Below are 13,932 nucleotides of genomic sequence, written 5' to 3'. Positions count from 1 at the left end.
TTTTGGCATTTTACACTGATTTGCCCAGTTTGTGATTTAGAACATTTGTGAGTCGGAAGGCTGACAGTGTTTCAATTTTCTGGACTGTAGCATCAGTTCAATCTTTGATTTTAAAGGTTCTGTATTTTGCCAAACCAGCTTTTTCTAGTATTTGGGATGTAATATTGTTTGTATGCTGCCTCAGTAAACGTGAAATATGAATTAAAATTGTCCACGCAGTCCTGAGTTGAAAATGTTTTTCTGCTGAGAGGCCTGAAATCAGGTCACTCTAATTTCGTGATCTTACAGTATCTACGGCACTAGCAATGATCTCTGCCTTCCCTTTCCGCTCCTGAGACAGCGCTGTCTACATAACGAACATGTGCTGTCACAATGGGTTCTTCTCCACAGAGGCAACCAAACAGAGGAAAGGGGGCAGTCTTAGCCAAATATGGACAAAGCGGATACAAAACTGAGTCAAAGAGAAGTAACTGTCAGAGGGGCCTTTTCTTGACACTCATGACAAAACCACAGTGTTTTGTTTTTTTTAAATGAAATTGACACTTTCTTACCGAGTCCATGTTAGAGAGTAATTCAATGGCGGTCTAAATAACCAAAATATGGGACCTTTAACATATTTTTGTTCAAATTCATTTGACACTGTATAGCAGGGGTGGCCAACTAGTCAGAGACTAAGAGCCACTTTTTTTCCTGTGTTACTGCAAAGAGCCACATACACGGGTACACATGAACATCATCTTTTAATCATGTATGCACGCATACACAGACCTCTGCTCAGCCAGATCTAATGAAAATAACCACACCAACATGATAATATCAGTAATTTTCAACAGTTAACATTGTGTCTCACACACACAAACTCTCAGTTCAAGCAAGTCCACAAACAAAAGAATAATTTTCAATAACATCTTTCTCTTACTATGCTGCTTAGTGAGACTTCTGGCATTCCTTATCTTGAACAATCCTCTTCAAATCTGGCTTGTATTCTGTTGTTGCCACTCTAAGCAATTCTTTCAAATGAGTGTCAGTCAGAAGAGATCGATGCTTTGATTTCACATGTTTCAGGGTAGAAAACACAGACTCGCAGACGTACGTTGACCCAAACATGGACAGTATCTTAAGCGCAGCTCGTTTGATGTTGGGGTATTTTTCAATTGGCACACTTTTCCAGAACTCAACGGTCCCTTCCCTTAAAACAGCTTTCAGTTGATCCTCCTCACAAAGGTCGATCATCTCCAACTCAGCCGCAGCCTCATCTGTGACGAGCGGGGCTTTCAAACAGTCTGGCTTCCAAGCCAGCTGATATGATGCAAGCGTTACGGTCTCTGAGTGTTTTGTAATTTTTTTGAAAAACTGCACCTGCTTTTCAAAGCGACCAACTTGTTCTTGCGAAGTTCAGTCCCTTTTGGAAATTCCTGTTCGATGTTAGGGTGGAGTGAGCTGAAGATTTGAAGCTTTGAAATGCGCTAATGCTGCGTGACATATAAGGCAGATCGGCTTGCCATTACGTTTAACAAAAAAATATAAACTCTCCCACTCTGGCAAAAACGTCCTGTGTTCTTCTTCATATTTTCGTTTGGATGTGCTTTTTTTCCCTGCCATTTCAAGAGGTAACTTGTCGGAAATTGTTTACAACACAAATGATGTCACACCAAAGATTCTCTCGTCGCTCGTTTGACGTCACTCAAACAGGCTTACATGGTCAGTGTGCCATCTAGCTGTAGGGGAGTGAATGACAGCGCCAGCCAAGAATTTTTGACGCATGTCATGTTACAGCTCCTGAAGAGCCGCATGAAACTAGTTAAAGAGCCGCATGAGGCTCGCGAGCCGCGGGTTGGCCACCCCTGCTGTATAGTATGTTTATTTGATGTAAAATGTTTATTTGATGTAAAAATAATTTACAATTTCTTAAATGCCATTAGGTTTTGCATTCAAGCTGTGTTATGATGAATAAATCCATTCTCTACACCGGTTATCCTAGTCGGGGTCACGGGGCAGTGGAGCCTATCCCAGCTTCGGGCGAAAGGCAGACACCACCAACTGGTCGCCAGTCAGTGGCAGGGCACATACAGAGACAGACAACCATTCAGACACACATTCACTGAGTGGGAACTGAACCCACGCTGCCTGCACCGAAGACAGGGGAATGTACCAATACACCATCAGTGACACGATGAAAAAAATAATTACCATAAATACAGTGGGGCAAACATGTCTACTGAGAATAATGGGGCAGGCTCAGGGATGGGAGACATTTTTTTTTGTCTGAACTGAAATTTAACATTTGATGGATTAAAAGAGTTACATAAAAAAACAAGTGGAGAAGCAGAAATGTACTGTACAAGACAAATGAGTACACCTACTTTGAAGAGCAACCTTTTAACATTTCTAAATGAACAAAAATGTTCTGAATCTTAATTAGACTCAGCTGTGGTTCACTTATTTAACTTTGTACTCCAAATGTATCATATCTATACTATAATTGGAGTGTATTGTACTCATTTTCCTCACGCTGCAACATAAAAATTTGTCAGAAAAAATACATTCTGTGTGCACACGGACAAATTTAATTTGCAATCAATGCACAATGGAATAGTTAGAAAATATTAATTCTGAAAAGAAACGAAAAAAAAAATCTGATTAGTTTTTCGCATTTAAATTGAGCGATGTGATGTCAAATAGAAGCACACTGAGTAATGCATATACATGAGTGGCATGAAGAACAAAACGCTTTTAGGGTTATCTACTAATACACAGGCTGCACTAACACAGTATGAATTTTTAAAGGAGTGAAGGCAAAAAAAAAGAAATTGCAAGAGACGCTGATGTAAAAGGGAGTGCGGCACACGGGTGGATTTGGATCCCATGCTATAACATAGCTACAGGACCATTTTTCTCACTAAATGTACTTCCAAAGGTGCTATTGACCTAAATATTTCACCAGATGTTGGGAACAACCCAAGTAATCCGTACATACAAAGAAAGTGGAACAAATAAGGTGCTCATCAACTGTCCAATACAGTCCCAACAGTGAAGCATGCTGTGGGGGTGTTTTTCAGCGGCAGGGACAGGGCGACTAGTTGCAAGTCCGTGACTGTTCTTGAATGGCCCAGCCAGAGCCCTGACTTAAACCCAATTGAGCATCTCTGGAGAGACCTGAAAATGGCTGTCCACTAATGTTCACCATCCAACCTCACAGAACTGGGGAGGATCTGCAAGGAGGAATGGCAGAGGATCCCCAAATCCAAGTGTGAAAAACTCATTCCATCATTCCCAAAAAGACTTATGGCTGTCTTAGATTAAAAGGGTGCTTCTACGAAATACTGAGCAAAGGGTCTGAATACTTATGGCTGTGTAATATTTCAGTTTTTCTTGTTTAATAAATCTGCGAAAATTTCAATAATTCCATTTTTTTTCTGTCAATATTGTGTGCTCTGTGTACATTAATCAGGAAGAAAATGAACTGAAATTATTTTCGCAAATGGCTGCAATATAACAAAGAGTGAAAAATAAGGGGGTCTGAATACTTTCCATACCCACTGTGTGGGTGTGTATATATATATATATATATATATATATATATACATATATATATATATACATATATACACACACACTGGGACAACTAACAATAACACAGGTTGTATTAATATATCAACTCACAGGTTCTTACAGGTGTTTAGACAATATAAAAGAATCCTACCGCACCACTCATCAGTTGCACTGCCTTGCTCATTTCCCAGATCCTGTCCTGTCCTGCCCTTTTCTCTCTTCTCTCATCTTGTCCTATTGGTAAGTTGTTGCATGTCCTCACCGGGTGTCCCCCGCCCATCCACAAATAAGAACACGATTTGACTGTTGTAACGTTACTTGTGCTCAAATATCTAGACTGTCTAATTATTGCTCTGCTGTGGTTCGCAGCCCTATTCCCCTTGTCCATTCTATCCCTCTGTCTGTCCCCTAAAACCCTTTTCTGTCTGGCTGCATTTTTAATAAACATCAGAATAATTGCAAAATAAAAAAATAAGCAGGAGTATTTCAAACTCCCCGGTTACACAGCAAAACTGTTCCAGCACAAAAGGCATACAGATCCACTATTCTGCATGGCCATGCAGCTGAACAGGACAGGTTATAAAAATAAATAAATAAAAATAACTGGTACAAGACCTTAAGCTGTGTATCAAGGTGAGACCCACTATATACAGATGGAAATTCTCACCCACATACCTTAGCTCAGGCCTCTACCCTGCCAGAGAGGTGACATTCCACGTCCCTAGCCAGCTTCTCTAGCACCAAAGTCCCCGCCCAGCTCTTTCTGCACCCGACCCCTTTGGCCCCTTTCACATATGGTGAGCCCATGGGAAGCGGGGCCCACGTTACCTCTTCGAGCTGTGACTGGCCAGGCCAAATGGGTGCAGGCCCGGTTACCAGGCACTCACTCAAATGCCCCACCTCTATACCTGGCTCTTAGAAGAGGGCCCCGGTGACCCAAATCCAGGCGAGGGAAAACATACAGTGGCTAAAATAACTATTTAACATGACATAATTTTTTTCATTAAATATATTTCCAAAGGTGCTATTGACCTGAAAATGTCACCAGATGTTGGGAACAACCCAAGTAATCCATACATACAAAGAAAGTAGAAAAAATAAGATCAGAAATTAAGTTGTGTGTCATAATGTGAAATGACACAGGGAAAAAGTAGTGAACACGCCAATTGGTATTTATTTAATACTTTGTACAAAAGCCATCGTTTGCAACGACAGGTTCAAGATGCCTCCTGTACGCAGAAACTAGTCGCATGCATTGCTCTGCTGGGATTTTGGCCCATTCCTCCACACAAGCAGTCTTCAAATATTGAAGGTTCCGTGGGCTTCTTTTATGGACCTTGAATTTCAGTTCTTTGCATTGTGTGCATTATGGCATCCAAACAGTTCAATTTTCCTGTCATCCGACCAGACTATATTTTTCCAGTATTTAACTGGCTTGTCCAAAGGTTGTTCAGCAAACTATAAACAAGCTTTGACATGCTTTTTTTTCCAGCAATGGGGCCTTGCGTGGTGAGCGTGCATACAGGCCATGGCGGCAGAGTACATTACTCACTGTTTTCCTTGTGACAACAGTACCTGCTAATTCCAGGGCTTTTTGAAGCTCTCCACAGGTGGTCTTTGGGTCTTGGAAAACTCTTCTGATTCTTCTTTCTACTTCTCTGTGAGAAATCATGCGAGGAGCACCTGATCGAAGCAAATTTATGGTGGTATGATTGGCTTTCCGCTTACGTATTATTGCCCCAACCGTGCTCACTGGAACGTTCAGAAGCTTAGATATGCGCCTGTAACCAATGCTATCGTTATGTTTTGCAACAATTAGTTGAGGATAAGCGGTAAAAGAAAATGGATGGATGGATTGTTTGCGATGGTCTTTAGACAGCTCTCTGCTCTTACCCATCATGAGATGTGTCTTGACTCACACCTTGGCACCTTAATTTCTGAGCTTATTTTTTCTTACTTTCTTTGTATGTATGGATTACTTGGGTTGTTCCCAACATCTGGTGAAATTTCCAGGTCAATAGCACCTTCGGAAGTATATTTAGTGTGAAGAATTGGTGACGTGTTACTTATTTCAGCCGCTGTATTTAAATTATTTTGTACATCATAGGGGTTTCTGATATGTGGTTTGTCTGTTCCCTCACCTAGGACCTGTTTACCCTGGGTAACATTGCCAGGGGCATACAGCCCAGACAACTTAACTCCTCAGGAGGAGTGGAAGGAAAGTACTTAACTCACACTTGCCACAGCATCAGCAGCAAGTGGAAGGATTCAGTATTTTTGACAGGACAGAGGAGGAAAGAACATGACACGTTGCAGCTGCAAGACAGGCTTAACATTTTGCGCCAAAAAAGACAACTGTTACCTCCTACACTGACTGTAAGCTGGAACCTGTCGAGCACAACAGATGTCACGTTGCTTTCAAAATTGCTACTACTGATGGCTTTTTACTTGGAGATTATCCTTTCATCAATTAATAGGATGGGTCAAAAGATTGGTATTGACATCAATTTCAGTGATTCCAGTGGTGACCCAAAGATGGGTTGTCTGGACTGTGTCTCCTTAGAAAAACATTTAAACCGTGAAACTGCACCATACTACCAAAACCACTTTGACCAATCATTCAGAATTTACCTCATACTGTATTCCACTTAGGCAGGTAGGTGTTTCCACGTGCTGACAAAGGCGGTAGGGATCAGTGAATAAGGCACAGTGGTGATGGAGTTCCAGCTGTCTGATGTTGGATCATAACAATCCAATGTTTTACACCTCTGTGTCCCAAAGTAACCTCCAACCACATACAGTTTATTTCCTGAGGCCACGGCATGGCAACTCATCCGTTTCGATGTCATGTCACCCACACGACTCCACTGATTCGTTTCACAGTCAAACCGATAAGCAGAGGCTGCTGTGAATTCTGTGTCACCACCCATGATGAAGATCTGACTCCCCAAGACTGCAGCTGCTGTGTAGCGCCAAGGTTGCGGGCATTCAGCTGCAATGTTCCAGCGGTTCACAACAGGGTCATAGCATTGGACCTGGAAACAGAAGACAGAAACAACAAACATTTACAGCTAAGCACAAGCATTTAATTCAAGCGTACAAGGAAACCCCACAGCTGCAGTAACTTCAAGTCAGTTGGTCTCATTCTTCTTTTGGGGTAGGTTGGGAGAAAAGAAAAAAAAAAAAGGCAACTAATTACATATATTCACAAATAGGCAACTGTGAAGTCATTTTGATGGTCTGCTCGTGGTTTCGGAGTATTTTAAATTAATTTTATGTGGGACCAGAACGAAGTGGTGAGTATATTCACTTTAAAAAGAGTTTCCGAGCATCCATTGAGAGAGTGAGACCGAGACAACCTGAAATTGGTAGGATCACCTGGTCAGGTGAAGCCATTTATTCATCAGTGCAAATCATGGTCTGCAGGGAACGACAAGCAGGGTTGAAACACTCCTGAGTCACAATGCTTCAATGATGGATGAGACTCCAATGTAAGTACTGTATTTTGATTGATTGTAATATTTTTAACTCATTCACTGCCAGGCGTCCCAGTTAACATGGATATTTGACTTCTACAGCAGTCAATGAATGAGTTTTAATGTCACAGGAAGTAAAAATATGTTGAAAGTGTAATGTTTATCACATTCATTAGATTACCTGCGATCCAAAATTGGAGGTTGTTAGGCAACGTTTGACCTCATCTAGTAGTTAAGTCAGGCTATATTTGCCAAAAAATTTCAATTAGAAGTTTAGCTTGTATTAAAAAAAAAACCATGCAGATTTATGTTAGAAGACTTTATTACATTGAGTTAATTTAATTGATATAGTATTTTGTTTTCTCTCACAGGTTATTAACATAGACAAGGAGACGAAGAACTGTTTATTTTAAATGAAAAAAATCCAACAACTACAGCAGAGACAAGGATCCTCTGTTGTCCTGTATGCCGGCTTGAGTCTCGGCAGCTATTGAAACAGAAAACTAAAGAACTTGACAGTAATATAAAACTGGACCAACCTTAGAGGCCTTTTCTCTGTGTATGCTGGTGCCACCAAAAACGAACAGTTTTAATTTGGCACTGACCACTGCTGCATTACTGACGCCATCTCTTAAGGGAGCCATCATAGTCCACTTGTTACTGACAGGGTCATACCGCTCAACCTAGGAAAATATTAAGACGCAACATAATTGACTACAAAAATTTTTTTTTTTGCAAAGATAAAAATGCACCATGGTTACATGAAAGTAAACAGTCTTATTTTCTCTCTCTTACTTGTTTTAAAGAGACGGATGGCGATGCAGGAAAAACAAAGGCAATGGCTGTATGACCACCAACCACATACAGGCTGTTCTCCAACTCAGCTGAACCATGACCAAATCTGATTTGGTGCAAGTGACAAAAAATAACCCTAATGAGGTGTGTGTATTTTGACTTTGAAGATCAACAGCATAAGTAAGATCTGAAAATATTGTCACTTTTATTATCCTTTGGGTTCTGAAGCCAAGGATGTACTATACAGCATTTCAATTTATCTTCTCACTATGTGGAAACTGCATTAGGTTAGCAAATAATACAAATGTCTTAATGAAAGCAACATCTCATTCACAACATGTACATACAATTACAGCTCCTCTATCACTCTTCGATACAGCAGTATGCTCCAATATTTTCAAATTAATTAATTTATTATGACAGACCTTGCTATAAGCATGGGTGCTCCTTTCGCCCATTCTTCATGAACTGTGTCATAGATCCAGACGTCTTTTGACACTCCATTTTCAGACCCTCTTCCTCCAGTCACATAAACCTTACACCCAATGGCACATGCACTGAATTCTTTTCTTGGGCTGGGAAGGTCTGCCTTTGGAATTATCTCCTTGGCTTTATGGTCAACCTTAATGAGTATTAACCAGAAAGACAATTTAAAAAAAATAAAAAGGATTTATTGCCAATGCAAGGTTTGATTCACTACTGATATTGGTATGCAAGCAATACAAATATTTGGGACTGGTATCGGAAAATATGGCAGCTCGATGGCTCATTATATACATAAGGCATCTCTAAATGATACAAATTGTGAAATAACCTATGCAATTGACTGGTGATCAACCCGGGATGTACCCTACCTTTTGTCAGCTGGGATGACCATGCACAAAACAGGTCGTAGAGAAAAGTGATGGATGATGTAATTTTAGACAATTGCAAGGGTTGGTATAAGTATTCAATGACAATTTAGCCATAACTTAGAAATTATAAAATAAAAAAAATACATAAAGTGGTGCCTCGACATCCACGTGACCCGACTTTGAATTTTTTTTAGTTCCGATCAGTCATTCAGACGATTTTTTTCTTTGGCTTGCGAGTGCAAACTTGAGATACAAGCGCTGTATAGCATGGTCCGACATTAAGCCTTTTTGAAAAAATATTGGCACCCCTGGGTGGCATTATTTCTAGTCATGACTGTATAAAAAGACATGTCTGACCCCATTAGCATGCCTGTTATATTTGATTCATGACTCTATGTTTCCATCGACAAATGAGGATGCTGCAGCAAGTAAATTATGAATTTATGGGATTCACAATCATACCAGTCTGTTCCGACCTCCTGATCGGCTCAAACGTGTACGGTCGGTCAGTTGGGTGCTCCAGTACATTGAAATCCTCCTCCTCCTCAAATTGCAACACGTTACTCGCCATTGCGTATAGAGTGTATCGTGCGGTGTTTGGCAATTACAACATCACTTCCAGTAGCCTTTGCGATGGATAAAGTAACTACAGTGGGTACGGAAAGTATTCAGACGCTCCTTAAATTTTTGACTCTTTGTTATATTGCAGCCATTTGCTAAAATCATTTAAGTTCATTTTTTCTTCATTAATGTAAACACAGCATCCCATATTGACAGAAAAAACAGAATATTTGGATATTTTTGCAAATTTATTAAAAAAGAAAAACTGAAATATAACAAAGCCATAAGTATTCAGACCCTTTGCTGTGACACTCATAGTGGAGAAAAAAAGTATTTAGTCAGCCACCAATTGCGCAAGTTCTCCCACTTAAAAAGGTGGGAGAGGCCTGTAAGTTTAAGAAAAAAAAACATCCAGAAAATCACATCACATAATTTATTAGCAAATTATGGTGGAAAATAAGTATTTAGTCAATAACCAAAGTTCATCTCAATATTTTGTTATATACCCTTTGTAGGCAATGACAGAGGTCAAACATTTTCTGTTAAGTCTTCACAAGGTTTTCACACACTGTTGCTGGTATTTTGGCTCATTCCTCCATGCAGATCTTCTCTAGAGCAGTGATGTTTTGGGGCTGTCACCTGGCAAGACAGACTTTCAACTCCCTCCAAAAATGTTCTATGAGCTTGAGATCTGGAGACTGGCTAGGCCTTGAAATGCTTCTTACGAAGCCACTCCTTCGTTGCCCGGGCGGTGTGTTTGGGATCATTGCCATGCTGAAAGATCCAGCCACGTATACCTATGATGAAAATTACAGGCATCTCTCATCTTTTTAAGTGGGGAGACCTTGCACAATTGCAAAAGAATGAATGGGACCATGTATCGTGAGATTTTGAGTGAAAACCTCTTTCCATCAGCAAGGACATTGAAGATGAAACGTGGCTGGGTCTTTCAGCATGAAAATGTTCCCAAACCGGGCAACGAAGGAGTGGTTTTGTAAGAAGCATTTCAAGGTCTAGCCAGTCTCCTGATCTCAACCCCATAGAAAATTGTTGGAGGGAGTTGAAAGTCTGTGTTGCCAAGTGACAGCCCCAAAACATCACTGCTCGAGAAGAGATCTGCATGGAGGAATGAGCCAAAATACCAGCAACAGTGTGTGAAAACCTTGTGAAGACTTACAGAAAACGTTTGACCTCTTTCATTGCCTACAAAGGGTATATAACAAAATATTGAGATGAACTTTGGTTATTGACTACTTATTTTCCACCATAATTTGCTAATAAATTCTTTAAAAATCAGACAATGCGATTTTCTGGATTGTTTTTTTTCCCCCTCATTTTGTCTCTCATAGTTGAGGTATACCTATGATGAAAATTACGGGCCGCTCTCATCTTTTTAAGTGTGAGAACTTGCCTAATTGGTGGCTGACTAAATACTTTTTTGCCCCACTGTAAACAATGCAAATGTGAATTTAACTGACCCCATAACATCTTTGTCCTCTGACCTTAAAAGCACGCTCAGGGAGGGCAGAATAACATTCTACAGGCTACAAAGTATGAGCTGCTGTCTGAGGCTAGTGGCTTTAGCTTCGGTTTGGCTATCATCTTGAGGCTAACCCGAATGCGTGCCTGCTTATCTTGTCAGGCGTTGCCGGTTGCAGTTTCTCCTTGCGTCATCACAACATCCTGTCTTGGACGAGATGTTTCGGTGGTAAAAGAATTTCAGACCGACGCTGAAAATGCAGTTTTGGGCCATTTTCAGGGTGTGAAAATTTTGAGTGATTTAGAAATTTGTACTGGCCGAGGAGGCCAGTGTCCGCCTATACATACAGTAGGTGGTGGCCGGACACAGAGGCGTAGTAGTGGCCCCGGTCCACCGTTAATGTTCGACCTTGTATAGTGGCGGTGAATTCAATTCAACTCATTTCACAAGCAGCAGCAGTCACCCCCTGTTGAAGTGAACTGTCAAACTAAACATGAAACAAAGAAAATTACATGCTGTGATTTAAAACGACCAAACAACTTTGCCTTTAGAATGGCCCAATTAATGACATACTGTACGGTATAATGGTGAATTCAAACAAAACGGTTAGCATCAATTGTCAGTTTTAGATCATTTTACTGTAAACAGCTTATGTGAGTTAAAATTGAGCAAAGTGTAAATCTGATGCTGAAAGTCACCAAGAAAAAAAATTCAAAAATGTATTTTTTTTTGCAATTTACCCAGCATTCTTGGAGTTTCCTATAGCAACCCCCTTCAGAACGAAGATACAAAGAAATAGGCAATCTTCCATAATCTTCGGCTGTGACGTCAATTCCAGGAGACTCAATGTATACCACGTTAGTTATTGTGGAGAAAGCTACTCATTGTCTTCTTTTTTTAATACGTTATTTATCTGCGTTCCGATGCCGCGTCACTGTGTCGCGATGCATTGTTCCCATTTGGCAAATTGTTGTTCAAGTGGGCGACAAGGTAAGAGCCAAACGGGGGACTAATATTATAATATATAATACAATATAATTACAATATTATTATATAAAATGACATTACAGCTTACTTTCGGAGTCATTACAGAAATAGTAGAATAATTCATATTCTTCTTTTGTGTGTCAGCATGACTATATTATACGGACTCTCGTGGGAAGTATGTCACATCAGAAAGAGCAGCACAATGAAATGAATTGCAGTCCATCCGTCCATTTTCTGTACCACTTATCCTGCCTAGGGCAGCGGGGGTGCTGGCACCCATCTCAGCTGACTTCGGGCGAGAAGTGGGTTATACCCTGGACTGGTCACCAACCAATCACAAAGTACACATAGAGAAACATCCATTCTCACCTTTGGGCAATTTAGAGTCTGCAGTTAACCTACCAAGCATGTTTTTGGGATGTGGGAGGAAACCAGAGCTCTTGGAGAAAAGCCACACAGGCACGAGGAGAACAGGCACACTCCACACAGGGGAGGGCGGATTTGAACCCGGGTCCTCAGAACTGTGAGGCAGATGTGCTAACTATTTTTCCACCGTGCCGCCGCAGCAGCTGCATTAATTCATGTTGCAAAAAGTGTTTACAGTCCATTTAATCATATTACTCTTTGTTTTTATAAAGTACAATATTATTGAGCGCTATTTTTTCTGATTAAATTTTTTTTTTTGGGGGGGGTGGCGTTGAAACAGATTACAGTAATGCATTTACATTTATTTCAGTGGGGAAAATTGCTTGTTCATGAACATCCATGTTCAGCAGTCAATAAAAGTTGAACTTGTGTCGTTATGTGCAAGTACTGTATCGCAGCAGGGTGTGCACTTCACGTTTTACCTGATATATCTTGTCACACATAAAAGTTTGGCCTCCCAATATAAGCAGTGTGTGCCCTGCCTTACGTGGTCGAGCACAGGGACTCGTCACAATTCCATCATTTTGAAGAATTCTTTTTTTACACTGCATTGCTTCGTCTACAATTAACCTGTAAAGAGCAAAACCATTAGCATGATTTATTAGCACTCATCCTTTTAAATGCAAAATTAGATAGAAACAACTGAATACAAGATTTAACATAAATGGATAAACACGGGGTACCTGCTCCTCTTGTCAGCCATTATTAGCTCTTCACATGCAACAGCCTCCAAGAGACATTCAGAGGGAAGAAGAGCCAACCTTATGGCCCCAAGCAGCTCCGGTAAATGGTGACGCCGACTATCCAAGTCATTTTGAACCCATCGCATCACAGAGTTAAACACAACCTACAAATAGGTAAAAAGGAAAAACAGGAAGAATAAATAACTACATTTTAATAGTCTAACAGTAGCTGATACAGCCATGTAATTAAAACTCCCTTGTTCAACGTAAGACTTGTAGCAGGTGTTCCAATTGTGTAACCTAACCACAAGCTCTTATGACATACTCATGTTACGCTGTGTCATTATTTAACAAACAACTGAACAAAGTTGCCGAAGGAGTGACTATAAACCCAAATTCCAATGAAATTGGGAGCTTGTGTGTGTACCACTGTGTTACATCACCTTTCCTTTTAACAACACTCAATAAGCATTTGGGAACTGAGGACACTAATTCGTGGTGCTTTGTAGGTGGAATTATTTCCCATTCTTGGTTGATGTACAACTTTAGTTGCACACCAGTACGGGGTCTCCGTTGTCGAGTTTTGCGCTTTATATTGTGCAGAGTGCTGTCAAGCGATTAAAAAAAAATGGTGATTAAAGAATTAAAGAGAGAGGTAAAGAAGAACCCAAAGATCACTGTGGCTGAGCTCCAGAGATGCAGTCGGGAGATGGGAGAAAGTTCTTGAAAGTTAACCCTCCACCTTCACTGCAGCCCTCCACCAGTCGGGGCTTTATTGCAGAATGGCCCGACTGAAGCCTCTCCTCAGTGCAAGACACATGTAACCCCGCATGGAGTTTGCTATAAAAAAAACATCTGAAGGACTCCAAGATGCTGAGAAATAAGATTCTCTGGTCTGATGAGATAGAACCAAGATGGAACTTTTTGGCCGTAATTCTATGCGGTATGTGTGGAGAAAACCAGGCACTGCTCATCACCTGTCTCAACAGTGAAGCATGGTTGTGGCAGCATCATGCTGTGGGGGTGTTTTTCAGCTGCAGGGACAGGACGACTAGTTGCAATCCAAGGAAAGATGAACGCGGCCAAGTACAGGTATATCCTGGACAAAAACCTTCTCC

General features: G+C 40.7%; 1 protein-coding gene across 3 annotated transcripts in view; it reads right to left on the bottom strand.

Moving 5' to 3' along the window:
* Nucleotides 1-13,932, bottom strand: part of enc2 (ectodermal-neural cortex 2) — a 40,613-nt gene that overhangs the window by 5,433 nt on the left and 21,248 nt on the right. For all 3 annotated transcript variants that reach the window (XM_061772882.1, XM_061772883.1, XM_061772884.1), the window contains 6 exons: nt 12,815-12,978; nt 12,554-12,701; nt 8,249-8,445; nt 7,824-7,929; nt 7,568-7,711; nt 6,184-6,587 (listed from right to left, as the gene is read on the bottom strand). In XM_061772882.1, the coding sequence (XP_061628866.1) occupies nt 6,201-6,587; nt 7,568-7,711; nt 7,824-7,929; nt 8,249-8,445; nt 12,554-12,701; nt 12,815-12,978 (1,146 nt within the window). In that variant the 3' untranslated portion in view covers nt 6,184-6,200. The remainder of the gene's footprint in view (nt 1-6,183; nt 6,588-7,567; nt 7,712-7,823; nt 7,930-8,248; nt 8,446-12,553; nt 12,702-12,814; nt 12,979-13,932) is intronic.

Source organism: Phyllopteryx taeniolatus, chromosome 5 (genome assembly GCF_024500385.1).
Source record: "Phyllopteryx taeniolatus isolate TA_2022b chromosome 5, UOR_Ptae_1.2, whole genome shotgun sequence".
Taxonomy (NCBI): Eukaryota; Metazoa; Chordata; class Actinopteri; order Syngnathiformes; family Syngnathidae; genus Phyllopteryx; species Phyllopteryx taeniolatus.
This window is presented reverse-complemented; position numbering and strand designations above follow the sequence as displayed.